Below are 27,363 nucleotides of genomic sequence, written 5' to 3'. Positions count from 1 at the left end.
GGCAGTGAAATTCTCTATCACCAGGAGTGAAGCAGGAGCCAAAGGACTGTTTTGCAGCGATGTGATACGGGATTTATTCGTTAGATGATGGTGAGACCACGTAACCTCTGAGGTCTCTGAAAACTCAGATACACCAGTTCTGTAACTTTAAATCCAAGGCTCTTCATCTTTACACATAGACTTGGGAGAAGTATAAATAAGACTCATGATCTCAGGGAAATCTTGAAGAGGCATGTGTTCAATGGCATGTTTATTAAACAAATGCTCATGACAGATTTTCACAACAGCAACAAATGTTATTTCACTACATCACATCTCCCTTGCTAAGAAAAAAAACAATCATAGCAAGGTTGATGGATTTGGATTATTTGTTCACATTTTTCTGGGGAGCGGGGGAGTAAAACCGGTCTCCTCACTCCTTTTCCTCTGTTTCCTTTTCTTGAGCATTACCTGGTTTCATTTTCTTCACCTCCTCTCTGACTAAATGTCCCCGGAAGGCTGCTTGGATTTTGACAGCAGCATTCTCCTGTTTTTCTTTTTCTTCTTCAGAAGATTCCTTCATGGAATGGATAAAAAGTAAGAGACTTCTTAAATATCCAATATTTTGATGCCATAAAAATAGTGCATACATTGAATCCATTGACGGTCGTAACAACTGAGATCTGTTGCTTCCTAACAGCATTTTACATACTTGTCACACCGTATATGTACCAAATGATGAGTGCCAAAATGGCAGACATTTTGTTTTGTCATTCTTTAATATGTCTCTGCAGTAAATGATCATTGCCAACTCCCCAGGCCCCACCAAATAGTTCCTATTTAACAGTTCCCAATAACATTTTTTTTAAATAAGTAAGACTCCTTAAAGCTTGGTAAAAATGTCAAGAAGAATAGTAAGTGTCCTGTTTCTAAATAATCATGATTACATGAAATTAATTTCTTAATTTCTCAATGGTTAGCTAATCAAAATCATACATTTAAAGCAATAATGTCAGTTTTAAGGTGGTGGGCTGAACTTCTGTATATAGCTCCTTTTTGTTAAATTGAGGTATAATTTACCTAAATTGTAGACAGTGGAACACAGAGATCTTAAGGGTCTAGTTCAATAGCTACATAGTTTTTAATATATAATTTTAAATTATAACAGTGATACATATACATTTAAAAACTTAAATGTCACTGGTAGTGAAAGATTTCTCCCCCTTTCCAAATCATACTCCTAAGATGTATCCATTATTATGGGTTGAGTATATATATCCCTCAAAATGCTTTCTGTATACAAAGTATTCATATGGGTATATACATGCCTTTTTATTTAAAAAATGAGATCATGCTAATTACAATGTTCACAACTACTTTTTTGTAACTGTCTATCTTGGTTCTCTTTTCAATGTATATAACTCTGCCCATTCTTTTTTTTTTTTTTTTTTTTTTTAATAACACCATTGTATTACATTGTACTAATGGAACTTGATTTATTTACTCAGTCTCCTGTTGATGGACCCTTGGGGTGTTTATACCCCTCACTCCATTAAAAAAGCAATGAGGCACAGGGGTGCCAGGGTGGCTCAGTTGGTTAAGCATCTGACTCTGGATTTCTATGTGCTAACAGCACTGAGCCTGCTTGGGAATCTCTCTCTCTCTCTCTCTCTCTCTCTGCTCCTCTCACCCCCTCAAAATAAATAAATAAACATTATAAAAATACAATGAGGCAATTCTAGCTCTTAAACTTTTTTTAAAAAATTAAAAAATATTTTTTAAAGTTTTTTTTTTTAAAGTTTATTTGAGACAGAGGGAGAGACAGAGTGCGAGTGAGGGAGGGGTAGAGAGACAGGGAGACACAGAATCAAAGCAGCTCCAGGCTCTGAGCTGTCAGCACAGAGCCCAACACGGGGCTCAAACCCATAAGCCGGGAGATCATGACCTGAGCTGAAGTTGGACGCTCAACCGACTGAGCCACCCAAGCACCCCTAGCTCTTAAACTTTTAAATGCAAACAGAATGGTATTAAAACCTCTGAGATATACCCCAATATGGGCAAATAATTATAGCGGAGTTGGAAATCAATGAGATCTCAACTCAAACTTTTGAAATTCTGCGTAAGGGCAACTACTAAAGATGTAAGGAAATGAAACTCCCTTTCGTCTTCCCTGACCTCCCATTGCACCTTATGGCAATGTTAAGCTGATTGGGTTGTACTGATATAATTCTGGAGTAATTTATAAAGGTTATGGGGAAAAGTTCGGTCCCCCCACTGGGTAGGAGGTGAGGTTTTCCTTGAAGGGGAGGCCTACTTTGGGTGTCAAGACCAAGTTTGGCCTAACTGGGACATCAAGATATGAAAAGGAACTCAGAAGTTTGGTCTTCAATGCTGTAGAGAGTGAATTCTTTCTCACTAGGGTTGGTCCTCTTGAGTCTGGACTATGAAGAATATAGACAGTGATATGCTGGCAAATGTTTATATACGGACTCTCCAGAAAAAAAAAAAAAAAGGCTGATTTGCAGTATTGGCCACAATCTTAATACTCCTACTGTGGCTGATTTCAAGCTACTAAATAGACATTACTGAACATGGGTTTGTACACATGTGCACAGTTGTCTCTTGAGAGCTGGCCCTAGCACACTAGTGAGAATAGGTATCTTTGAAGGTGGACCCTGCTCAGGTCTTTGTTGCTTAGATGTGGGCTGTCAGGCAGGAAGCCATTTAGGCAGTAGTGCATGGAAGGTGAATAAGACACACTGTGTGAGGCCATTTTATTTGGTGGCACGTAATTCTCTGTGAGTTTCCTTTTGTTATCTCTGAACCTTTGCCACTGTGTGGTAATGAGAGCATCAATTAGTGAAAGACTCCCAAAGGGGAAAATGAATCTGAAGCATCAAGACTGGGGCAGTGAGTTCTGTCTGTTCTTCTTGGGGAGATTTCCCCACCCGATGACAATCACGGAAAATAAGGTTTTATTTTTAAAGGGAAGAATGAGTTTTCCTTTATAATAGGCACAGCTAAACATGATCCACTAGCTAGTTTATCACTGATGCTACTTATCTAGAAAGTAAAATCATAATTTTAGCAATATGGATAACAGACTAGATTCATATTGGAAATACGATTTTAAAGTTTATTTATTTATTTTGAGAGAGAGAGCGAGCGAGCACACAAGCATGCAGGGGAAGGGCAGAAAGAGACAGAGATTGAGAATCTCAGCCACTCCCAGTGCCTCTGTGGGGCTCGAACTCTCAAACCGAACTAAACCATGAGAACATGACCTGAGCCAAAATCAAAAGTCGGATGCTCAACCGACTGAGCTACCCAGGCGCCCCTGGAGTACAATTTTAAGTTGAGTGATATCTTTCTTTGTAGGAATCTAATAGTGTACAGAAAACAACTTACTAAGGCTGTGACTGGTGTCTCATCTTCTTTCACGGATGTGTGAGACTTTTCTTTTTCCGACTCACAACTCTCAGTTGATTCGTGCTCCTGGAAGAGGGGTGAGAGGATCAGAGGCAATATTCTAAAACAGTAAAGTCTTGGGTCAAACTGCTTAAAGGTAATTAAATATTGCTTTATGTTATTGAGAAGAAGTGGGGATTAAATACATACTGTTTTTTTTTTTCAAGTAGGTTGGAAAAAAATAAATACATGAAAACTCTCAAGGGAATATGTATAAACAAATATGACCAAGGAACTCGTAGAAAATGTTTGATTTTTTGCTTTTGGAATGTAACATGGTTGGTTTTATATTAAAAACAAGCCATTGTCTTATACTAAAAGTTGATAATATGCTGTAATTAATCTTTTTTTTAATGTTTATTTTTGGGAGAGAGAGAGAGAGAGAAAGAGAGAGAGAGAGACTGAGGGAGGGGCAGAGAGAGAAAGAGAGAGAGAATCTCAAGCAGTTTCTGCACCATCAGAGCAGAGCTAAACGAAGGGCTAGAACTCATGAACTATGGGATCATGACCTAAGCTGAAGCCAAGAGTTGGATGCTTAACCCAAACTGAGCCACCCAGGAGCCCTCATGCTGTAATGATCTTGAACAAAATATAAAAAAGAAGTGCTGATAGTTTTTAAAATAAGAACAAAATATATGCCATTGTGTCTCATGTGTGAAGTCAGGTTGACTTTTTTTTTTTTAAACTTTATTTCTTTTTGAGAGAGAGACAGAGAGAGCGAGAGGGAGAGGGGAAGAGAGGAGAGAGAGGGAGACAGAGAGAATCCTAAGCAGGCTCTGCACTGTCAGCACAGAGCCCGATGTGGGGCTCGAACTCACAGGCCGTGGGATCATAACCTGAGCCAAAATCAAGAGTCGGAAGCTGAACTGACTGAGCCACTCAGGCACCCCTCAAGTTGACTTTTTAATGAAGTTTGTAGATTAAAAATGATGTCAAATAATTAAGTTCTACTGTGGGGAACCATTTAAACAAAAAAGGGAGGGGGAGGGGAATCAGTTCTGCCTATTTTGACATGGTTATTGAAAATTTCCACCAAAATAGAGGCATTGCTAATTCACAACCTATGGGAAGAGTTTCTTTCATCTGTAAAACAGAAATCTGAAGACATATAAGCTAATCAAGTAAAGTCTTCAGAATTCAAAAGATATGAAAAAAAAACACCCTGAAATTGCTATGTGACACAAAGATTTAAAACTTTTCGACATTATTCCTTTGATTGCAGTAAAACATGAATACAGAGAATCTAGTTAAACGGAAACAAACTCAACACCCCCACATCTGGCAGGCACAAATGGATGGAACTTCACGTTTGAACTTATGGAATAAGTGACAGGTATTTCCCCAGGAAATTCCCCAAATCTATTGGGAACACCATCAAAACTTGAACTTGGCTAATTCCTTTTAATTCTTCTTTTTTAAGTTTATTTTGAGAGGGAGAAAGAGGGAGAGCATGTGTGTGTGTGTGGGGGGGGGGTACAGAGACAGAATGAGAGAGAGAGAGAGAGAAACAGAGAGAGAGAGAGAGAGAGAGAGAGAGAGAGAATTCCAAGCAGGCTCCCTGCTGTCAATGCAGAGCCTGATGTGGGGCTGGATCTCACAAACAGTGAGATTATGGCCTGACCTGAGCTGGAATCGAGTTGGACGCTTAACTGACTGAGCCACCTAGGGGCCCCGTATTCTTCTTAATTCTAATATCTGATGGTGCTTTGTGGCTAATGTATTATCTCAGTTGTCTAGCAGAGTGCTTCTCAGACTTCAAGGTACCTACAAATCACTTTGGGAGCTTGTTAAAATTCAGCTTCTGATTTGTAGATCTGGAGTAGGGCCTGAAACAGAAGTTCCACAAAGTTCCCAGCTCATGCCAGTGATGTTGGATCACACACAGCCCTTCTCAACCAGTGCTCCTCTTCTGGACCACAGAACACAGTGTTTCTGTTCAACTATTCTCTCAATTCTCCCACAGATAGTAAATAAGTAGAATCATTCTAGACACAAAGGAGAGAATGATTCCCTACATGCAATGAGTGCCTTTGGCTTAGGGCTTAATTATTTTGAGGAACCTTGGTTGAGACAAGCTGGTTGTAGGAATGCTGCTAAAGAGAAGACAGGTTCAGTGTCTGAATAGATTAGCTTTATAGAAAAAACACCATTACAAACATTAATTCTAATCAGCAATTTGTAAGATGTCAATGATGATGAAACAACTGGATAAATGGTGCTTTATTTTATGAAATGTCATTCATTAATTCAACATATATTTACTGAGGATCTGCTATTGCTAAGCACTGTGATACTCAATGAAATTTGAAGAATAAATGAGGGTAATCATTCTGTAACTTTCAAGTACATTCTTCCTCTTGATCGTCTTTCGATTTCAGCTAAGTATCCAACCACGATTTAGATACTTGGGAAAAAAATTTCTCCTCAGAAAGAACAACACACTTAAAAAGGTTTAGGCAGATATTTGTGATGCCTCTCATGATGTTCATGATTCTGGGGAGATCCCGATGATCTCTGCTTTGGAGATAGGGAGAATAAATAACCCAGTCCACGAGTTTCATAGGACCGTACCTTGAATGCATGGTTGTTATAGAAGCGGTCATCTACCTTAGTCCCCCATTCTGCTGGATCAAAGTTGGTTTCTAAATTAAAAAATATATATACAATAATTTCAGACTTATTTTGAGTTCATTAAAGTAAATCCAGAATAGTAACACAAAACAAGTTTTCTTTTTCAAATCACAGGTTCTTTACTGCCAGCTGAAAATCTTATTATTTTTTAATTTTTATTTATTTTTTAATTTACTTTAAAAAATTTTATTAAAAATTTTTTAATGTTTATTTATTTTTGAGAGAGAGAGAGCACAAGCAGGGGAGGGGCAGAGAGAGAGGGAAACACAGAATCTGAAACAGGCTCCAGGCTCCAAGTTGTCAACACAGAGCCTGATGCAGGGCTTGAACTCATGAACCGGGAGATCATGACCTGTGCCGCAGCTGGAGGCTTAACAGACTGAGCCACCCAGGTGCCCCTTTTTTAAATTAAAAACAATTTTTTTAATGTTTATTTTTGAGAGAGACAGAGAGTGAGTGGGGGAGGGATGGAGAGAGAGGGAGACACAGAATCTGAAAAGGCTCAAGGCTCTGAGCTGTCAGCACAGAGCCTCATGTGGGGGCTCAAAACCACCAACCGGGAGATCATAACCTGTGCCGAAGTCAGATGCTTAACGGATTGAGCCACCCAGGTGCCCCTGGAGAGGTTTTTTAAAAAGTGAGGCATATTATATATAGTCAGTAGATACAAACAGGAAGAAGTATTTATATTTAAGCAGAATTTTTCTTTAACTTTTCATTATGAACAATTTCAAACTTAGAAAGTAGAATAACATAACAAGTTCCCATTTGCACATTATTCAGATTCAACAATCATAAACTCATGATTTATCTTATCTGTAACTTCACTCAACTTCCCATCCTTTCTTCTGATTATTTTCAAGCCAATTCCAGGATTCCTATTGTTATCTACAAATATTTATTTCAGTATGAATCTCTAAGATATAAAGAAACCACAATATCACTATCACATCTAAAACACTAATTCCTTAGTACCAGCTATCCAAATTTTCTCCATTGTCTAATATATTTTTATTTATTTTTTACTGTTGATTTGTTCAAATCAGAACCCAAACAATGGATACATACAGACTTTTGTTGTGTCTTTTGAATATCTTTTGATTGAAAGATTTTTTCACCTATCTCCCAGCCCATATTTTTTCCTTGTAACTTTTTTATTGAGGAAATTGGGTCATTTTTCCTTTGGAGTTTCCCACAGTTTAGATATTTCTGATTCCATTCCTATGACTTTTAATAAGTTCCTTTGCTTTCGAATTTTCTGTAGCTGATTCAGGTTTTATTTATTTATTTATTTATTTATTTATTTATTTATGTTATTTAGCAAGAATACTTTATAGATAGTGCAGTGTAATTCTGTCAGGATATACATAATATGTAGTTGTTTCTCTTTTTAAGGGGATTGTTTCTTTTCTTTGAGGGCCCATTGATGATGATTGCTTAGATAATTTCTTTAGGGATTGCAAAATGGCAATGCTCTTATTAGATTATTACTTCTTGTTTTCTGGAGCAATCAGTAAAGAAAAACTTTCCTGTATCAACTATTTGGTTACCCTGACGTAAGGTTCATCCAGAAAAGGCAGGTTGAAGGTTTGATTCCCTTTATCGGCCAGTTTTCAGAATAATCAGTTGGTTTCTTAGGATCCTCTCAAAAAGGTTTTGTTTGTTTTTATTATTATGAACTAATGAATATTTAAGAAATTGGATAAACTTCGATCCATTGCATTTTTTATTCTTCCTGATGCTTTAATTGTCCAAAATTGGCCAGTTGGAGCTTATTTGCGTGCTCAGATGCTCCTGAGTCCATTGGAAACAACTGTAGAGTAGATGATCTCTTGAGGTTCCCTTCCACCCAGTGTGTCCATGAAAGACACAGTGAAGAAGGTCTGGGTAATAAACTGGTAATCTTCAATAATGTGACATAATGTGATTTTAAGAGAACCTGCCACAAAGGCACACGTTTTCAATAGCAAGAACTGTTACTTGAAGACACCTGCGTCATAAAGCCTTTCTATGGCATAGGGATGGTCTTGAGCGAGTTTTATCATAACCAAATGCCCACCTTTTTCTTAGGGATTTGTGATATCACTTATATCAAATGCTAACATGTTTCCTGTCAGAAAAATAAAAATTAAGACCAATAATTAGCTATGAAGAATGCTGGCAAGGGAATTCTTGCCTTGTGTGAGAGACTGGGCTAGAGGAATTTTTCTTCCCTTTTGGAGAGACTAAATTCTGACACTTGTATCAGTTGGATAACTCACCTTCGGTTTACATGAGTGAAAAGGGTTGTCATGCTTCAAATGTTTTCAAATAGTTTTATACAGTTTTTATCAGTTAGAGAGCTAGTATTCTGAGACCATCAGTCTGAATCACCAATTGCTTTAATTACCATAATCCAGTAGCAATGACTCAAATGTTTTTGTAACGGGACATTTCTGAGATCTAAAATTAAATAAATGACTAAAGACATTTTACTCATGAATTTGTAAAATTAATGCTATAATAACAAAATTAAATGAACGTTCATTGGTATTCACCTCTTACCCTAAAAGATTTCGCTTGATAGCTTTTTAGTGGCACTTAAGTTTCAAGTTGTGCAACAGATAGTCATACTGACTGGATATGGAAAAGACCAGCAACATTCAGGAAATTGGCAGAGATTCTGAGCTCTGCCTGGATTGAGATAAAACAAGATGGTGGAGCTGTGCCGTGTGTATGGGAGTGGTTTTAACTCAAGCCTTGTGGTAGGTTTCCTTCTTCTGGAAGATGATTTGAAATGGAATGCTTACTTACCTGTAGTTATTTCTAGTCACCTTTACCACTCTCTTGGAATACTGTAGTCAAAAGTAATGATGGTAACGACTTACACAAAATGGTTGTTCTAATCAAGAATAGGGTTTTTTAATAGAAATGTATAGCTGTAACAATGTATAGCTGTAACTAATCCTACTGGATTAGTCATAAACCAAGTTGTAACTTGATAGTTATGAGCCTTCAAGGCCGGGACTTTGGAAATTTTGTTTCTGGAAGTAAAGAAGCTGCTTTGGCTCTCAACCTGTCATATTAGCATGAATTTTAGTCTCTGGGCAGGAGAGGACCTTGGGAGAATAGAGAAAGAATATAAATTACCTTCCCAAGCTGGAATTTCACATTTATTTATTTATTTATTTAAATTAAAAAAATTTTTTTTAAATGTCTGAGACAGAGAGAGACATAGCACAAGCAGGGGAGGAGCAGAGAGAGAGGGAAACACAGAATCTAAAGCAGGCTTCAGGCTTTGAGCTGTCAGCACAGAGCCCGATGCTGGGCTTGAACCCACAAAGCGAGGGATCATGACCTGAACTGGAGCTGGATGCTCAACCAACTGAGCCACTCAGGTGCCCTGGAATTTTGCTTTTTATTTTTATTTTATTTTTAATTTTTTTTTAAAGTTTATTTATTTTTGAGTCAGAGAGAGATAGAGCATGAACGGGGGAAGGTCAGAGAGAGAGGGAGACACAGAATCTGAAACAGGCTCCAGGCTCTGAGCTGTCAGCACAGAGCCCGACGCGGGGCTTGAACCCATGAACTGTGAGATCGTGACCTGAGCTGAAGTCGGACACTTAGCCGACTGAGCCACCCAGGCGCCCCTGGAATTTTACTTTTTAAAAGCTGTTTTTCTCCGTGCCTTCATTCACTATTTAAGGAGCACAGAATTATATTTTGCAACACTCACGATTCTTTCAAGTAAGAAGGGTCAAAATGTATAGAAAGTCACAAACTCTCCTCCCAGGAAGAACAGTCAACTGCCTGGGATGCATAGGAACAGCCTGTTGGAAAAAGCAGAGCTAGACTGGATGATCTCTTGAGTTTCCCTTCCACCCAGTGTGTCCATGAAAAACACAGTTAAGAAGGTCTGGGAAATAAACTGGTAATCTTCAATAATGTGACATAATGTGATTTTAAGAGAACCTGCCACAAAGGCACATGTTTTCAATAGCAAGAACTGTTACTTGAAGACCCCTGCTTCATAAAGCTTTTCTATGGCATAGGGATGGTCTTAAGCAAGTTTCATGATAACCAAATGCTTAGTCTCTTACTTAAAGAAAAATATGCCTATTTTAAAAAGCTTACTCTCTCGTTTCTCTAGAAGATTTTCAAAATACGCTGCTGCAAAAGCTGGTATGTTTTCTGGTTGCTCCCTCAGAATCTCGCGTGTCAGCCCTTCAAGAAGATTCCCAAATCCTTGTGGAATTCGGTAGTGGGTGTTGGAGAATGGAATCGACATCTCCTTGGAAGGAAATGCCTATCGTACCTAGAGAGTCATTAAAGGGCACAGTCTTTAAAATTGTCTGATTTTACTTATATAATCACAACTATGTCAAATTATTTCTGAGACCCAAATTTTCTGGACTTGAATTCTTCCCCCACCCCCCACCCCGTCCACACAACCCCAATCCATCATTTCTTCCAAAGAATTTTGAACTTTCCGTTATTAATTAGAATATTATAAATACAGACCCATTTAACAGGCCAAATCATTTTTTTACATTAAAAAAATCACACATTTTTCACTATAGCACTAAATACTTTTTCTCTCTGACCCCTTTTTTTTGTCTTTAAAAGGTGAGGGTAATTTCTGCTATCCCACAGGAATTCAGAGAAAATGATTGTTAACAATTTATCATAAATCGCCGAGAAGACGCTGTTTGGGATTTAAAATTAAAAAAAAAAAATGAAGAACTAATGTTGGTTCTAGAAATTACTCTAATGTGTTGCACGAAGAAGTTTAATACTTAGTCTTGTCCTAGTTTCCACTTCTGAAGCATGACCTACAAGGCCTCGAAGCACCTATATACTCTGAAGGGGGGAAGCAGGGGCAGTGGGGAGGGAGGGTGGGTGGTGGCCGCAAGGTCAAGACTTTGCAGTCCTAGCGTCCAAAATTTTGAGATTCTTCCATTTTCTGGTTTTGTCTTGACCAGGTTATCTTCCTGTCTTGGAATACAAGGAATACAAGGACTAGATTAAGGATAGCAGCCAAGCGGCGGGTTGGGCTGCTGAGTAAGCAAACGACACTCAGGGACCTGGCTTTTTGGTGAAGGTGTCAATGTCACAAAAGCCCGCAAGCCGTGGTAGGGGTCTAGGTGAGGGACTCGACGGTTGAAGGAGGCCCCATCTGTGCAGGATGTTTTTCTTTCTTTTTTTTTTTTACGGAACAGGAGATGAGGTGTCGAATCGTTGTAGGGTTGTGAAAAGTACTGGTGAGACCCTGAACCAAACTGGGGACTGGAGGGCGGTCGGAGGGGGAACGGTGGTCTAGTCGGGGGCGAGACGTCGAGGAGCTGGGATTTCAGACTCTCGCAGAATGGGCTGCCTCGGCGCCCAATCTCTCCCAGCGATCCCGGAATTTGTCGGGGATCCTGAGAAAATACGAGAGGAAAAGGGAAAAGGCGAGGTCTTAGTTTTGGAGAGGAAGTGGGGTAAACCGCCTCACCTCTTGGTTCTCTCAGAGCTGGTGCCGTTGGTTCCAGTTGTTATTTCTCGTTGCTGGGTAACCGTTTTTTTTTTTTTTTTTGTAACTCCCACTACGGCGGCCGGGAAGGGGAGAGGCACGGCTTCGCCGGGCTGCCGGTGCGGATTCCGCGACAGAACGGCCCTGGATGGGTGGAGTCTCAGGCATCCCCGCCCCCCGCAGGTCCCGCCCACGGCCCCGCCCCGGCGTGGAGTCCGCGTCTCGAGTCCGGCGCAGGGCTGGCAGATCCTCCCAAACATGGTAGCGCCGGGATTTATATTTGTGCTGGTGCTGCCTTTAATCCTGCCGGCCGACACAAGTGCAGGTGAGGCGGCCCGGCTTGGCCCAACCTGTGCCGGTCAGCCTGCGCGGGCTCGGAGATCCCTCGTCCTCTGCAGGACCCGCGAACCGCGAACCTGGAGCCGGTCCTCCGACCCGACCCAGGCCTAGGCCGCAGGTGTCTGCTGGGCGGGAGTTCCGGCTGGTCAGCTTCTTCCCCGTCCTTTCAGCGTCGTCACGTTGCAGCGTGTGGGGCAGAGGGAGGGTTGGGTGTATCTGATTGGGGAGGCCCAAATGTGCTAGACCGAGGCCCTCGGGGTCTTTGAATAACTTCAAGGGAACTCGAAGGGAAGGGGGCGAAGCTAGTTCGATAGTATTTGGAAACAGGTAACTGAGTCATCCAAAACATTTCACTTCTGCCCCCACAGTAGTACCCTTGGGGAGGGTTTGCTGCAGGCTTGGTTCCTTGGGGGAATTAAATTTTACTAGTTTAAGTGGTGATTAGGACTAAGAAATACAACCCCCTCACTAGCTAAGAATATTTAAGGCTTAGTTTTGATTGCTGGCGCAGCTTACAGGGATAATATGCGTGACACTGGGGAGGAGGGTGACTCACTTTGACTACTGTCCAGGTCAGATCCTGTCATTTGAATACCCCAGGCTGGACCCTGAGTCACAACCGTGGAGAACCAGAAGACGGAATCTGCGTGCTAACGCAAAGTAAAGTGATAATGCTGGCCTTGTTTTTTTCTCTAAACCATTCGAATTGTGGACCCCAAAGTTCCCTGCTAAGAAATGAAAGTTGAGGCGAGAATAGGGACAGGGTGCAGAAAAATGGCTCTTGCTCTACCTGAGCACCCAGAAGTACCCAGACAGACCAACTGCCACCCCTAAGTAGTTTTTCAGGCTTTAACAAAGTGTAAACCAGCAGCACTCTCTGCATATCATTTTTTGCCTCTCACCCTCACTCAGTGACCTTTGAGTCCAGCATATGATAGGCGAGTAGGGCCATTATTTTATTAACTTTTCTGTTAAAGGCTGTTATCTTTAATGCCGGTGCAATATTCTGTCTTCACCTTGGGTCATATGCCCATGGTTACTATCTAATATTTGAAATGTACAAAAGTATATGAGCAATGAAACAATAAAATGGAACACCCAAAGGTGCTGCACCCAACTTAAGAACTAGAATATTGCCAGTTTTATTGAGACTCCCAGGCTGTTCCTCCCAGGGCATCCAGGAGTTCCTCGCCAGAGGTAACCTACCCACTGGATTAATTTCATCACTCACTAACAGAACACTAATTCTTGTTTTCTACTCCAACATCCAAATGAAGGAAAAATTGAAGACCTAAGAAAAAAAAGATTCAAATGCTAAGTGTCTTGTGCTTGACAAAAAGAATGACCAGTCCCGCCTCCTTTCTCGTTCTCCTATTTTGTCCATTGCTCAATTCCCTGGTAATGTTCCACTGTCTACTCTTATCAGCTTGGAATGTGAGCTTTATAAGGGCAGGGAATATGACTTTTTTTTTTAAAATTTACCAGCAATATCTGCAGCAGACTGGAAATTGCAATAATAACTCTGGAATCAGGTGACTTGGTTTCTAGTCCTTTTGTAAACTACCTGTGCGATTTAAGGTCAGTCAAAGGAGTTTAATATGTGCAGTGTGGATAGCACTGTGCCTGCCACAAATAAGCTCCCCGGTAGAATGTAAGCTTCCTGCTGCTGGTGAGGCTTTTTGTCTGTGTTTTGTTTTCCCTTTATTGTTTTCTTCTTTCTTTTTCTTACTGTTCTATCCTCAATGCTTAAAATGGTACCTGGCACACAGTAGGCATTAATAAAAAATTTGTTGAATTCATTAATATGCAAGCTATTAGGTAAAATTACCTAATCTACCTGGGTATCGGTCTGTTGATCCATAAATAACATGATTGTGCCTTGGGGTGTGAAAGATCCTTTCTATCCTTAAAATTCTTTAACTCAGAATAGAGCCAGGCACAATGAGGACCAGTAAGTGCGTGTTGGCGAAAACAGACTGACTTGGAAAGATGTGTCCCCGGCACAATGAGACAATGGCTGCACTCTTAGAGAGCCCTTCCTTTGTATAGACTCATGTGCAAGCGACAGCCAGTTTTCTACACTCTGTTCCCCTGCCCTCACCCTCTTTCTGCTTAGCTCTTAGCCCTTTGGTTTTGAGTTCTTGTTCCATATGAAGCACCTACCCAAGACTAGGCCCTCCCACACGTGTGCCTCTCCCTTTCCCTCCAGCAGGCTGCCAACGTGCTTATGCAATTCTGGGATGTTAGAGTCTCTTCTTAGAGCATTTTGCTTGTGGTAGCTGTGCATCTCCAGCCCATTATCCAGCCTTCTGGATGATTGTTGGTTGTCATTTAGGTTTTATGATGGAACTAACTCATGAGGGAGCGTTGAGGATGTTTAGCGACTGGACTGTTATTTGAAGCAAATAGGCCACCGAGTCTGTATGGGAGACCCTGTTAGCTTTGCTGCCCTGTTAAGTATAGCCTCAGGGGCCATCATCATTTGTAGCTTTCAGGGAAGAAACCTTGTTAGTTCTCATTCTCTTTCCTGCCTATCATTTTTGTTTAAAATGCTTAAAAAAAATCTTAACTTTGTTAATTATTTTCTTCTAGGGATTTTAGTCTGTTTTGTTCAGACAAATTGGGACATAACTTAAGAAGATTTTTCCCCCCTTGTTAAGTTTTGATGAGGAACTCACTGAGATAATTTGGATAGATGCTCGTTATTAATAAAATACTTCAATATAGGCTGCATGTTAAAAATAGGAATGATCTCGTTAAAGTAAGTTCTTATTCAGTCTTGTTAGTGACTCTAGAATAGAATCTACAGTTTCAAGTGCTCTTCCTCTTGTTCTTTTTATATAACTTAGCTTGTGAAATGGGTAAAATTGAGACGAAAGACCTTTGTTCTGACATTTTGACCCTCTATTTCTCGCCGACCTTATTTTATCATCTTAATTTATTTGAATTTACCTTAGAAGGAAGCAGATGTCACAGATATTCATAAATGCTTATTTAAAATTTTTAGTGGGTTGTCAAAAAAAACACAATAAGGGGAATTATTTGTAGGAGTCGACACTGGTGGGAAGGAAAGGGGGAGATAAAGAATGGGGGAGAGATTAGGGGAGGCTGTGTTGGAGAGAGGCAGGTTTCTTTATTCCCAGCAACAAGGAGTGGGCATGGTAATGGAAAGTAGGGGAAGAAAGTGGTTTATTTTTCTCATAAATACCATCTGTGGGGTGCATAAAAGGAGCATTTTAACAATTTGGAGGGAGAGCGCAGAGCGTCAGGGCCAAGCTTGAGAGCAAAGGAGGATCAAGAGCTCTGAAGCGGAGGAGGCTTGTGGCACATTGGTTGCCGTAGGCTCTTTGAGTTTTCCTTATTGGTCATCTTGTACTATGATGCATATTATTGACAACTGCTCTTGTTATGTTGCTTACCTAATTAGGACGAATAAGATGTAGTTTTAGAAGATTAAAGGGTCTGGGTATATTCAAATTGTCCTGTATAAAAGCTTTATGGTTTCTTGCTGTTTAACCAGATTCAATTGGTGATGAATCCCCCAATGATGCTTTTCTAAGTGTTGGTTAACATTTTTAGATGTCCGTTTTCGCTTTGCTTCATACATCAATAATTACATGGTGCTGCAGAAGGAGCCCGCAGGGGCAGTGATCTGGGGCTATGGCATATTCGGAGCCACAGTGACAGTGACTTTGTGCCAAGATAAAGAAACCATCATGGAGAAGGTGACGAGTGTGAAAGGTAAGGCTGCTCATCCTCTGTTCAGCTTTTGTCCTCTTCTGCCACCTGCTGGATAATCTGAAAAACGAACACTGGTGCTGGAACTCAGGTTGTCGCACCCATCCATTTAAGTTTGAGTATTTATCATGTGTTAGGCACTGAGGACACAAAGAAAATTAAGACAGAGTCAAAGTTCCTGCCCTCCAGGATCTCATGGCATAATGGGAATAGACACCAAGTCATAAAGTGCAGTGTGATAAATGCTATGATGAAGGTGTATATAGGCTGTTGTGGGATACAGAAGAGAAGCGTCTAACTCAGATTGGATGGTAAGAAACAGTTTCCCCTGAAGGTGACATTTGAACTGAATTATACATAAAGGAGAGGCAGTATGGAGGAGTGCTTAAGAACCCAGGCTGTGGACTCACTGAGCTCAGGTTCTGATGCTATAACCTCAGGCATGTTATGTAACATCTCTGTGTCATAATTTCCTTATTTGTAAAGTGGAGATAATAATGATATTTAGGGTAATTGTAAGGATTAAGTGAATTAGCACATGTAAACATGAGTGTTAGCTGCCATTATTATTCTTATTCTTATTATTATAATATTTAGAGAGTCACTCAAATATTTATTGAGTGCCTATGTGCCATATATTGTGCTAGGTACTGGTAATACAGTGATTAGCAAGATAGATGTGGTCTGTCTCCTAATGAAGCTGACAGATGAGGGAGGAGGCAGAAAAAGAATAAGCAGTTACAGGTAAGTTAGGTGCCTCAGTATGGAAGCATAGTGTGCTATGGGAGTGCTTAGGACTTAGTCTAAGATTTATCTTGAAAAGTGAGTAGGGCAAACCAGGTAGGGCAATAGCCTGGAGCCATGGAGGCATGAGGGAGCATGGGTCATTGGAGAAACGGCAAGCAGGTTGGTTTGTCTAAGCACTGGAGTCTGCAACTGGTGGCAGATGACAGGAGAGAAGGTTGGAAATGTAGGAAGGCTTGTTTGTCACTGCTAAGGACTGTATACTCTGTTGTGGACTATACAAATCGATGGATTTTAAGTGGCCAAATAATCAGATTTGTATTTTAAGAAGATAACTCTGGCAGCACCATGGAGAGGAGAGTGGAGATCAGTAAGAATAGAGGTGGTGGGAACCGTTAGCCTGTGATATTTAGGCAATAGATGACAAAGGCCTGACCCACCTGACCCATGGCACCACCCAAGGTAGTGGTTGTAAGGGTATTCAAGAAGGTGAGAACTAGAAGCTTCTGTGAGCAGACAGGTCCTACAAAGGAGTCTTTGTCTAGAAGGGGTAGAGTTGTGTAAGTTGGCATGTGAAAGAGCATAGCTAGAAGTTAACTGCATATTGGAGGCCACAGTCACGGCTGGGTCAAGTGGAGACAGGATCAGATCTTGGTTAGAGGTAGTGATATAGCCATGAAATGTTGAAGGTGAGAGTCAGACAGGTAACAAGGCTGCTTTGGGGAGCAGGGGTGTTCATGTGGGAGTTGGTAGTTTGAGCAGTGACTTGAAGATATATATGACAGGGAAGCTTGTGGGAGTTTTATTGGGCCTTGAAAACAAGGGTTTCCTGATTAGTTTTCTCAATATCCAGTCCAGAGTGAACCAGACCCTGGTACAGGCTCTTTATAATTCATTTCCATACAAAAAACATTTTTTTAAGTTTATTTATTTTGAGAGACAGAGAATGCACACACACACACACACACACACACACACACACACACACACACTCACTTACTTGCATGTGAGTGGGGAAGGGGCAAAGGGAGAGGGAGAGAGAATCCTAAGCAGGATCCATACTGTCCGTGCAGAGCCCAACAGAGGGCTCAAATCCATGAACCGTGAAATCATGCCCTGAGCTGAAATCAAGAGCTGGATGCTCAACCGACTGAGCCATATAGGTGCCCCAACAAACATTTAAAAATACTATGTGCCAGGCATAGATGCGAGGTGAGTGCTTCTAGTTCTTGGATTGTAAGACTGTTTAAGGTAAGAATGTTATCGGGTGACACTAAGAGACTTGAAAGGGGAAGCTTAATCTGATTGAGAAGTTGTTCTCTGTTAGATTTAAATGCTACTGGTGACCTGTGGGATGTACTGAAAATGAATTCAAGAGACAATTTTTGTGTTGTGTCTATCTTAGAAATTAACAGCATAGAGTATAAATACTGGTGATCACAGTTGATTTAGAAATCCAAAGAGCTGCTGTAGTTTAAAAATAAAAAATAGGGTTTCCTTGGCTAATAATTAACATTACCAATAAATATTTAGGAGACAGAGACTACATAGTACTATAGTGATAGATGCAAAAGAGTATACGTATACTTTATATTTGTTAGGCTCTCTACATTTGCTTGGTAGGAGAGAAAAAATAAAATATTTTAGATCCATAAACCTACTTATAGGGACATATTGTGTTCTGTACATGAAGCAAAATGAATAAAGTGTTATTTGGAATAAAGGAGGTAGACATGTAGGAAATTTTATAGGGCAAAAAAAATGTTTCTCAAAGGAAACACTACAGGGTATATTGAAAGGTTGACTTCTCTTTAAATTTGATGAGGACTCTGGGATTTTCAGCTAGACTACCTCAGTTTGTCATTCTGTCTCTGTTAATATTTAACTTATTACCTATAATCAATCCCCTGGGTGCCCACAACAAAATGGAATTAACAGCATGAAGATTTTTGTCCAGCAGACTGACACTTAAGCTTTGGGATGGTTCAATTAAAACTTGAGGGATGATTGGGAATATGGGTCAGGTACTGGGCCTAGTCAAACCATATCGTCAAATGATGCATGATGATTTTTTCAGACACAAGGAATAAAATTGGGGAGGGGAGGGTATATCTTTTCACTTTGACATACATGGGGGATAAAATGAGAGTGTGTCTGGATTCATCATCATGACCTGAGGTAAGTAGGGATATTTACTTTAACTTAGAAAATTACAAAAAGCCTAAACCCCTTAGAAAAGTAAAAAGCTCCTGGTTGCAATGTTAGCATGCACACTAGTTTTCTGTGCTATACAATAAATTACCACAAATTTAGGTGCTTGGAACAACACACTTTTATTATGGCACAGTTTCTTTCTTTTTTTTTTTTTTTAATTTTTTTTTTAACGTTTATTTATCTTTGAGACAGAGAGAGACAGAGCATGAACAGGGAGGGGCAGAGAGAGAGGGAGACACAGAATCTGAAACAGGCTCCAGGCTCTGAGCTGTCAGCACAGAGCCCGACGCGGGCCTCGAACTCACGGACTGTGAGATCATGACCTGAGCCGAAGTCGGACGCTTAACCGACCAAGCCACCCAGGCGCCCTATGGCACAGTTTCTATAGATCTGAAGCCTGGGCCATTGCTTAGCTGGGTTCTCTGTTCAGGGTCTCACAAGACCGAAATCAAGTGTTGGCTGGGCTGTGTTCTCATCTGGAGGCTTGACTAGGGAATGATCCACTACAAGCTCATGTAGGCTGCTGGCAGATTTCCTTCCTTATGCCTATAGAATTCATGGAAGCATCTCTACTGCTTCAAATCTCTGACCTCTAGACCTTCTTCTGTTTTTTTTTTAATTTTTAAAAATCTTTTATTTATTTTTGAGAGAGAGAGACAGAGTGTGAGCAGGGGAGGAACAGAGAGAGAGAGGGAGACACAGAATTGGAAGCTGGCTCCAGGCTCTGAGCTGTCAGCACAGAGCCCGACACAAGGCTTGAGCTCACAAGCCCTGAGATCATGACCTGAGCTGAAGTCAAATGCTTAACCGACTGAGGCACCCAGGAGCTCCTAGACCTTCTTTTAAAGGGCTTACCTTATTAGGTCAGGCCCACCCAGGGTAATCTTCCTTTTTATTAACTGATAATCCAAATCAAACTGATTTGGAACTTTAATTACATCTGCAAAACTCCTTTATCTTTTCCATATAATGTAACCCAAATCACAAGAATGACATCTCCTCTCCCATGCCATTTTCTGATGGTTGGAAGCAAATCACAGATTCTGCCTGAATTTGAGGCGAGGGGATTTTGTACGGGTGTGACTTATTGGGGGGGGGGTCACCTTAGGGTGTTATATGCCATAGCATGCTATAATTTAAATAATTTGCATAAATAGTTTTATTGATGGAAGAATGTTCAAGCTCTTTTTTTGCTTTTTATATTCATATTTGGTGGTGGTGATGAGCTTTATACAGAATAAATGAAGGTTGCAAAGGGGCAGTTTGGGCAGTAAGACCTTCTTTACCTCCAAGTCACTTCTCTAGATCACTAAACTGATTTGCAGCTGGTGAAGTGCCAGGGTTTTGTGGGAGAAGAACTTCTTCCAATTGTAGGCTTTTCCTCTTGAGGAGGGAAAGGTCATGGATAATTTCCTTTTTTCTCTTCTTGGCATCTGAGATTTGGCACAATAATCTGAAAAATAATTAACATCTGATGTGAATAGCAAAGAGAAAAAAGCATGAACGCACCTTATGATTAATCATATCTTTAGACAAATTCTTTTAATTTTTTTCCCTTTGATTATTTGTTTTTCTGATTTTGAGGTGGCAGGTGGTCAGGGAGATGGAGAGAAGAAAATGAAGAGAGTTCTTTACTTCAGTTGTTGGCTGGAACATGAAGAGAAGAGGGACAGGAAGAAATAGGCCCCCAGATATGCTAACCATTGGACACAGAAACAAAGCCTGATTAGTAGTTTGCATGGCTTTCTTGGTGGTATAACTCAGGACTGAGGTTTACTCTCTGCTGTTCACTGAATGCCTCGCACACAGTAAGCACTCAAAGTAACCGTGTAATAAAGGAAGGACATGAATCTTCCTACATGGGAGATGAAAGAATGCAAGGAAGCAGAGATTTGAATGCAACAAACATGAGAATTTACAGAAATCCAGGCCTGGATTGGTAAGCAAGGTCACAAGATTCGCATGTGATTAAGGTCCAGAAGAAGGAACCAGAACAGCTGTTGCTTGGAAAGTCCATCAGGATGAGCAGAAATTCAGCTGGATGGTGAACTTCCAACTCTTCGTAGTTGGTGACTCAGTTTTATTATTTGGATTCAACCTAGTGGACTTGGTGGAGGGGTGGTCAACAAAGTTTCTAAAGACTGTAACTGGATTTCATCATCCTGTGGTGAGCTCCACTTTAACCAGCCAGTTCTCAACTCGATGGCCAAGGACTAACCACTTCTCTTGTGAAATGTGGTGATTTCTACTTTTGTAATCCCATCCTTGCCTTTGGTCTAAGAACCAGCCTTCACAGAGCTTGCTCTCCTTTGTGTATACTTACATGGGAGTCAATCCTCAGTGTCTTAACCAAATTGTTTCTAGGTTGGTTTAACCATTAGTAAGCTCTCTGCAGTGGACCTGGTTTCCCCTGCATTCCCTGGCAGGTAACTTCACTTAACCCTCATTATTGTGTCAGTTTTATCAAGTGGGAGAGGAAAACAGCTTGAATCAAAAAGAGCTCAAGTATTAGACAAGAAGGAAGTTCTCTAAGGTCTTTGAGGGAGTTGAGAGTTTTCCTCAAGAGAGCAGTTCTTGGTGTGGATCCCTAGTTCTCTTCAGACTATTTAGGTACTAGAGGGAGCTCATTCTCTGGCTCTAGTAGGATGGCATTGCTATCTTTTGCCCAAACATCTCCCCCCTCCCTATTTGTCCTTCAGTTGCTGGGCAGTGAAACTTTTCAGAAACTCTGGTGAAGGTAACTTTCTTCACCGGCCATATTGCGTGGATTGAGGCTAAGTGTAAATATCTAATTAACAGTGACTAGAAATAGATTGCACAGTAGTAGAAAGCTAAAGAAATTCTGCCCTAGGTTTTTTGACCTCCTCATCATAAATGAGTAATGTTTGTGGCAGAAGGACAGAGACTTAGTAAGATATGTGAGTGCAAGAAGCCTGGAAAGACCTTGGCAAGACTGTAGTGGGGACAGATTGGAGTGTCTGCCTGTTCAGAAGCGTGAGCCATATGGAGCACATCACACCTGTGCGACACAATCTGTACTAGCTGCCCACTGTTTCCAAAACAGTGATTTTTCTGCTTTAGGTGAATTATACATTTAATATGTTGATGTCTGGCTATTGGTGGTATAAAAACAATAGTGAGCATTTGGTCCTGAGCTTACTTGACCTCTAAGGGATGGGAGTAGCAGTCTCAGTGGGTTGTACTTTCGAGAGGGGCAAGCATGCACCCTTTTGCTGATGCCTTCAGGCTTTTGTACATTTTCCCCAAGACTCTGAACAATATGTGTAGTTTGAGCTTTTCCTAATCTCCTGTCATGCATCCGGACTTCTCATGCTTCTGCTTAGCTTTTGCTGACTGGGAAGAACTTTGCGTAGCGTCTAGCACTTAGTAGGCACTTGGATACTTTTTTTATAATTGTAATTTTTGCTGGCTGCTATAACTTTAGGGTGCTCCATTTCCACTTCTCACTCTTCTTTCCCTCTGAATTAACATTAATCTGATGGGCACAAATTAGAAATTATTTTGTAGCCTTTGGCATGATGCCAAGAATATTTATTTTAAAATGATCATTTCTCTATTTTCTTTATTCTCTTCTCACTCTCCTTTTTTCAACTTTGTTCGTGTTGTTTGGCTCCCCCAGGCATCATTTTGCCATTTTGAAGATATTTTCCCTAAGTTTCTGAATATGATGTTGGCAGTGGTGGTGGTATGAGTGGGTGAGAGGTAGGAAGGTGGTAGGGGGGTGGTTCCTAAGGAATGTGCTATGAATTTCTGAAACAGGGTCTTGGATAGCTTTTCATCTTCCTAATTGAGTCCGAAAACCTTAAGTCTGGTAAGTAACTCTGTGAAAATAATTAATTGGGCATGTCTAAATATCTTCTTCACAGAGAGATCAATTTGTGATTAATCTTAAATTGGTACTATGTATGCTCCTACTCCTTTGTCCTGTGTCCGTTTCTCTGCTCACCTTAAGGGAAGTTCCAGATTGTAAATTATTTTCTCTAATCTGTGTTCACATTTGATTAGATAATTACAAATTAATTTGGGGCACTGCATAAATTTATTAGATCATGATTATATTAATACTGACATTTGGATAGTATAATATGAATTTCTATTTTATGTTTTTTTTAAATTAAGGTTTTTTTCGTATTTATTTATTTTGGAGAGAGACAGAGACAGAATGCGAGTGGGTTAGGGGCAGAGAGAGAGAGGGTGACACAGAATCCGTAGCAGGTTCCAGGCTCCGAGCTGTCAGCACAGAATCCGACGTGGGGCTTGAACTCATGAGCTGTGAGAGCATGACCTGAGCTGAAGTCGGATGCTCAACCGACTGAACCACCCAGGAGCCCCTATTTTATGTTTGTTTTTTTAAAATTAAACTCTCTTGGATTTTAATCTCAGTATATTTTTGTCTGTTCTCATTTAGGATTATAACTGGGTGATTAATTTTTCCTGTAAATGCTTCAGTTACAAGGAAGGAGGGATTGGTACAGATTAAGGATAGAAATGCTACTGCTTTTGTTATTTCTTTTGCTTGTCTGAAATTTGGCTAATTTTCATATCTTTTTAAAGTTTGTTTTGAGAGAGCAGGAGAGTGAGGGTGAGAGTGAGAGAGCGAGCGAGCGAACGAGAGAGAAAAATGTAGGGGCAGAGAGAGAGGGAGAGAGAAGAGAGAATCCCAAGCAGGCTCCACACTGTCAGTGCAGAGCCCGACGTGGGGCTTGATCTCACGAACTGCGAGATCATGACCTGAGCTGAGATCAAGAGTCAGCCTGTTAACCAACTGAGCCCCCCAGGTGCCCTAATTTTCTTATCTTTGAATTCAGTTAATCACAGTGGTTGGGAATAGCCACAAATGAATATGATGCGTGACAGGATTGTGCTTTAATTTCGTTTTAATTGATTGATTGATTCCTTGGAGTCTTTTTATGATTTCAGCACATTCTAACAGCTGGATGGTGGTACTGGATCCTATGAAGCCTGGTGGACCTTATGAGGTGATGGCACAACAGACTTTTGGGAGAACAAACTTCACCCTGAGAGTTCATGATGTCTTATTTGGAGATGTCTGGCTTTGCAGTGGGCAAAGTAACATGCAGATGACGGTTTCACAGGTAATTTACAGAGTCTCAGTGGTAATAAATAATGATGATGAAGAAGAAGAAAAAGAAGGTAGAGGAAGGGGACAAGTAGAAGGAGGTAGAAACCTTTTTCTGCCACGTGCCAAGATCTGTTCTCAGTGTTTGCCATGTGTTAGTTAATTCGATTTAACAACTTTATGAGGTAAGTATGGTTATTCATCTCACAGATGAGGAAACTGGCCCCCTGAGGTTAAATTACCAGCTTAAGGTCACACAGTTAATAGTGCAGCCAGAATAGAAGCAGGTAATGTGACTCCAGAGCCTGCTTTCTTTCTCACAGCTAGTGCTCTGTACGTGTGCAGGGCACCATTTGCTGGCCTTCCTGAGCTACGGGCAGGAGCTAGAGTATCTGACGGCAAGGAAGATTTCATAACAAATTGAAGACAAAGTAGATTACTCTTCTTTTTGATTGGTCTTGATGAGCTTCTGGAGAGAGCCTGGGAAATCAAAACAATTAGAATTTGTTTCAAGCTGTGCATCTAATATATGTCTTTTGTTGTCATGGAGATTTAAAAAATTGAGACTGAATGTTGGCTTTGCCTTTTACCAGTTACATGACTTGGAGAAAATCACTTCGTATTTCTGAGACTTTGTTTTCAAAACCTGCTTTTTAGGAGCACCTGGGTGGCTCAGTTGGTTGAGCATCTGACTCTTGATTTAGGCTCAGGTCATGATCCCAGGTCATGGGATCAAGCCCCGTGCTGGGCTCTGTGCTGAGCATGGATCCTGCTTACGATTCTCTCTCCTTCTTCTTCTGCCCCTCTCCTCTGCACCTGGGTGCTCTCTCTCCTCAACCGCCCCCGCCAAACCCTGCTTTAAAAAAATTGTGGTTAAAATGAGTTTTTGTTTATTATATTTGATAAATGAATTTTATTTATCATATTTATCATTTTAACCATTGGTAATTGTACAACTTAGTGGCATTAAATTTGTTCACAACCCTCTGTGTACCTGTCAGCACTATCTGTACTCAAAAAATTTTCATCATCCCCAGCATCCCTCTGTACCCATTAAACAATAACCGTCCCCCTCTTTTTGCCTTCTTCCAGCCCCTGGTAACCTCTATTCTGCTTTCTCTCTATGAATTTGCCTATTCTAGGTACCTCAGTTTTCAGTATACAAGTCTCTTCCATCCTTAGCTAGATTTAGTCCTAAATATTTAATTCTTTTAAATGCTATTGAAAATGGAATTATACAGTCTTTGTCCTGTGTCTGATTTATTTTACCTAGCATAATGTTTTCAAGGTCTATCCATGTTGTAGCTTATATCAAAACTTTGCCCCTTTTTATGGCTGAATTGTATTCAATTGTGTATGTCACATTTTGTTTATCCATTCTTCTGTTGATGGACACTTGGGCGGTTTCTGTCTTTTGGCTATTGTGAATGTGTACAGATACCTGTTCAAGCCCCTGCTTTCAATTCTTTTGGATATATACCTTTGAGTGCAATTGCTGGATCATCTATTAGTTCTGTGTTTAACTTCTGGGGAACCACCAAAACATTTCTACAGTGGCCGTACTGTTTTACAGTCCTACCAGCAATCTGCAAAGGTTCAATTTCTCTAATGTGTTATTTTCTGGTTTTTTTTAATTAATTTTTTTTATTATAGCCTTGTTAATACGTAGGAAGTGGTATCTCATTGCGTTTAAATTTTTTTTTTAGCTTTTTATTTAAATTTTAGCTAAAAAAAAAAGTTGGGGCGCCTGGGTGGCTCAGTTGGTTGGGCGTCTGACTTCAGCTCAGGTCATGATCTAACAGTTTGTGAGTTCGAGCCCCACGTCGGGCTCTGTGGTGACAGCTCAGAGGCTGGAGCCTGCTTTGGATTCTGTCTCCTTCTCTCTCTGCCCCTCTCCATGTGTGCTCTGTTTCTCTGTCTCTCAAAAATAAATAAATGTAAAAAAATAAAAAAATTAATTTCAGCTAACATGCAGTGCAATATTGGTTTCGTGAGTAAAATTTAGTGATTCAGCACTTACGTGATACCATCCAGTGCTGATCACAACAAGTGCCCTCTTTAATACTCATAATCCGTCTAGCCCATTCCCCACCCACCTCCCTCCATCAACCTTCAGTTTGTTGTCTATCCTTAAGAGTCTCTTATGGTTTGTTTCCTTCTCTCCTCTTCCTCCTCCCTTCTCGTATGTTTATCTGTTTTGTTTCTTAAATTCCACATATGAGTGAAGTCCTATGTTATTTGTCTTTCTCTGATTGACTTATTTCACTTAGTATAATACATTCTAGCTCCTTTCATGTCATTGCAAATGGCAAGATTTCATTCTTTTTGATGGCTGAGTAATATTACATTGTATGTATGTATATATATGTGTGTTTGTATATATACCACATTTTCTTTATCCATTCATCAGTCAATGGACATTTGGGCTCTCTCCATAGTTTGGCTATTGTCAGTAATGCGGCTATAAACATTAGGGATATGTAGCCCTTCAAATCTGTATTTTTGTATCCTTGGAGTAAATACCTAGTAGTGCAATTGCTGCTGGATTGTAGGATAGTCCCAATTTTAGTTTTTTGGGGATCATTGTAGTTTTGATTTGCATTTCCCTAATGACTAATGATATTTGTCATTTGTATATCTTCTTTGGAAAAATGTCTATTTAAGTTCTTTGCCTATTTTTGAATTGGGTTGTTTGTTGTTGAATTGTAGGAATTATTTGTATGTTCTAGATATTAACCACTTTTCATATGTATGATTTGCAAATATTTTCCCCATTCTGTAGGTTGTCATTTCACTTTCTTGAGAGTGTCCTTTGATACATAAAAGTTCTTAATTTCAGCAAAGTCTAGTTTATTTATTTATTTTTTGTTTTCTATGCTTTTGATGTCACATACATGAAATTGTTGCCAAATCCAGTGTTAAGAAGGTTCCCCGCCCCCCCCCCCATGTTGTCTTCTAAGAATTTTATACTCTTAGGTCTTTGATCCTTTTTGACTCAATTTTTATATATAGTGTAAGTTGAAGATCTAACTTCATTCTTTTGCAAGTGGATATGCAGTTCTTGCAGCAGCATTTGTTGAAGACTGTCCTTTCCATATTGAACTCTTGGAACTCCAATTGACCATGTATGTGAGGGTTTATTTCTGGGCTTACTATTTTATTCCATTGGTCTATATGTGTCTCCTTATGCCAGTACCATACTGTTTTGATTACTGTAGCTTTGTAGTAAGTTTCAAAGTTGGGAAGTATGAGTCTTCCAACTTTATTCTTCTTTTTCAAGATTGTTTTGGCTATTCATGGCTATTCATATGGAATTGTCTTGCAATTCCATATGAATGTGAGGATATGCTTTTCCATTTCTGCAAGAAAGGCTTTTGGAATTTTGATAGATATTGTGTTGAATCTGTAGATTGCTTTGGGTGATATTGACATTTTAATGATTTTAAGCTTTCCTGCTATGAAGGGATGTTTTTCCATTAATTTAGATCTTTAATTTTTTTCAGCAATGTTTTGCAGTTTTCAGTATACAAGTCTCTTACCTCCTTTGCTAGATTTATTCCTCAGTATTTAATTCCTTTAGATGCTATCGTACATGAAATTTCTTTCTTAATTGCCTCTTAAGACTGTTCATTGCTGGTGTATAGAAACAAATGATATT

General features: G+C 40.1%; 2 protein-coding genes across 3 annotated transcripts in view; one reads left to right on the top strand and one right to left on the bottom strand.

Annotated features, from left to right (window-relative positions):
• Positions 1–222: 222 nt before the first annotated feature.
• SPA17 (sperm autoantigenic protein 17) lies at positions 223–11,649 on the bottom strand. Its single transcript, XM_007074053.3, has 5 exons — positions 11,552–11,649; positions 10,192–10,372; positions 6,019–6,089; positions 3,388–3,474; positions 223–556 (listed from the first exon to the last, which is right to left on the bottom strand). The coding sequence occupies exons 2-5, from the start codon at positions 10,343–10,345 to the stop codon at positions 413–415; spliced, it is 456 nt and encodes a 151-aa protein (XP_007074115.1). The 5' UTR covers positions 10,346–10,372; positions 11,552–11,649; the 3' UTR covers positions 223–412.
• A 103-nt stretch (positions 11,650–11,752) lies between these two features.
• Positions 11,753–27,363, top strand: part of SIAE (sialic acid acetylesterase) — a 38,808-nt gene continuing 23,197 nt past the window's right edge. The window contains exons 1-4 of one of the 2 annotated variants that reach the window (XM_042957976.1): positions 11,753–11,894; positions 12,509–12,568; positions 15,488–15,649; positions 23,546–23,721. In XM_042957976.1, the coding sequence (XP_042813910.1) occupies positions 11,828–11,894; positions 12,509–12,568; positions 15,488–15,649; positions 23,546–23,721 (465 nt within the window). In that variant the 5' untranslated portion in view covers positions 11,753–11,827. The remainder of the gene's footprint in view (positions 11,895–12,508; positions 12,569–15,487; positions 15,650–23,545; positions 23,722–27,363) is intronic. The other variant, XM_007074051.2, reaches the window with a different exon arrangement.

The sequence above is a fragment of the Panthera tigris genome, chromosome D1, assembly GCF_018350195.1.
Source record: "Panthera tigris isolate Pti1 chromosome D1, P.tigris_Pti1_mat1.1, whole genome shotgun sequence".
Lineage (NCBI taxonomy): Eukaryota > Metazoa > Chordata > Mammalia > Carnivora > Felidae > Panthera > Panthera tigris.
The sequence above is the reverse complement of the archived record's forward strand: the minus strand, read 5'-3'. Positions and strand labels throughout refer to the sequence as shown.

Coding starts and splice junctions, on each gene's coding strand:
- SPA17 (XM_007074053.3), bottom strand. CDS start 10,345: ATGTCGATTCCATTCTCCAACACCCACTACCGAATTCCACAAGGATTT. Junction 6,090..10,191: donor TCTTCTAGAGAAACGAGAGA/GTAAGCTTTTTA, acceptor TTTTTAATTTAG/AAACCAACTTTGATCCAGCA. Junction 3,475..6,018: donor ATAACAACCATGCATTCAAG/GTACGGTCCTAT, acceptor CCCCTCTTCCAG/GAGCACGAATCAACTGAGAG.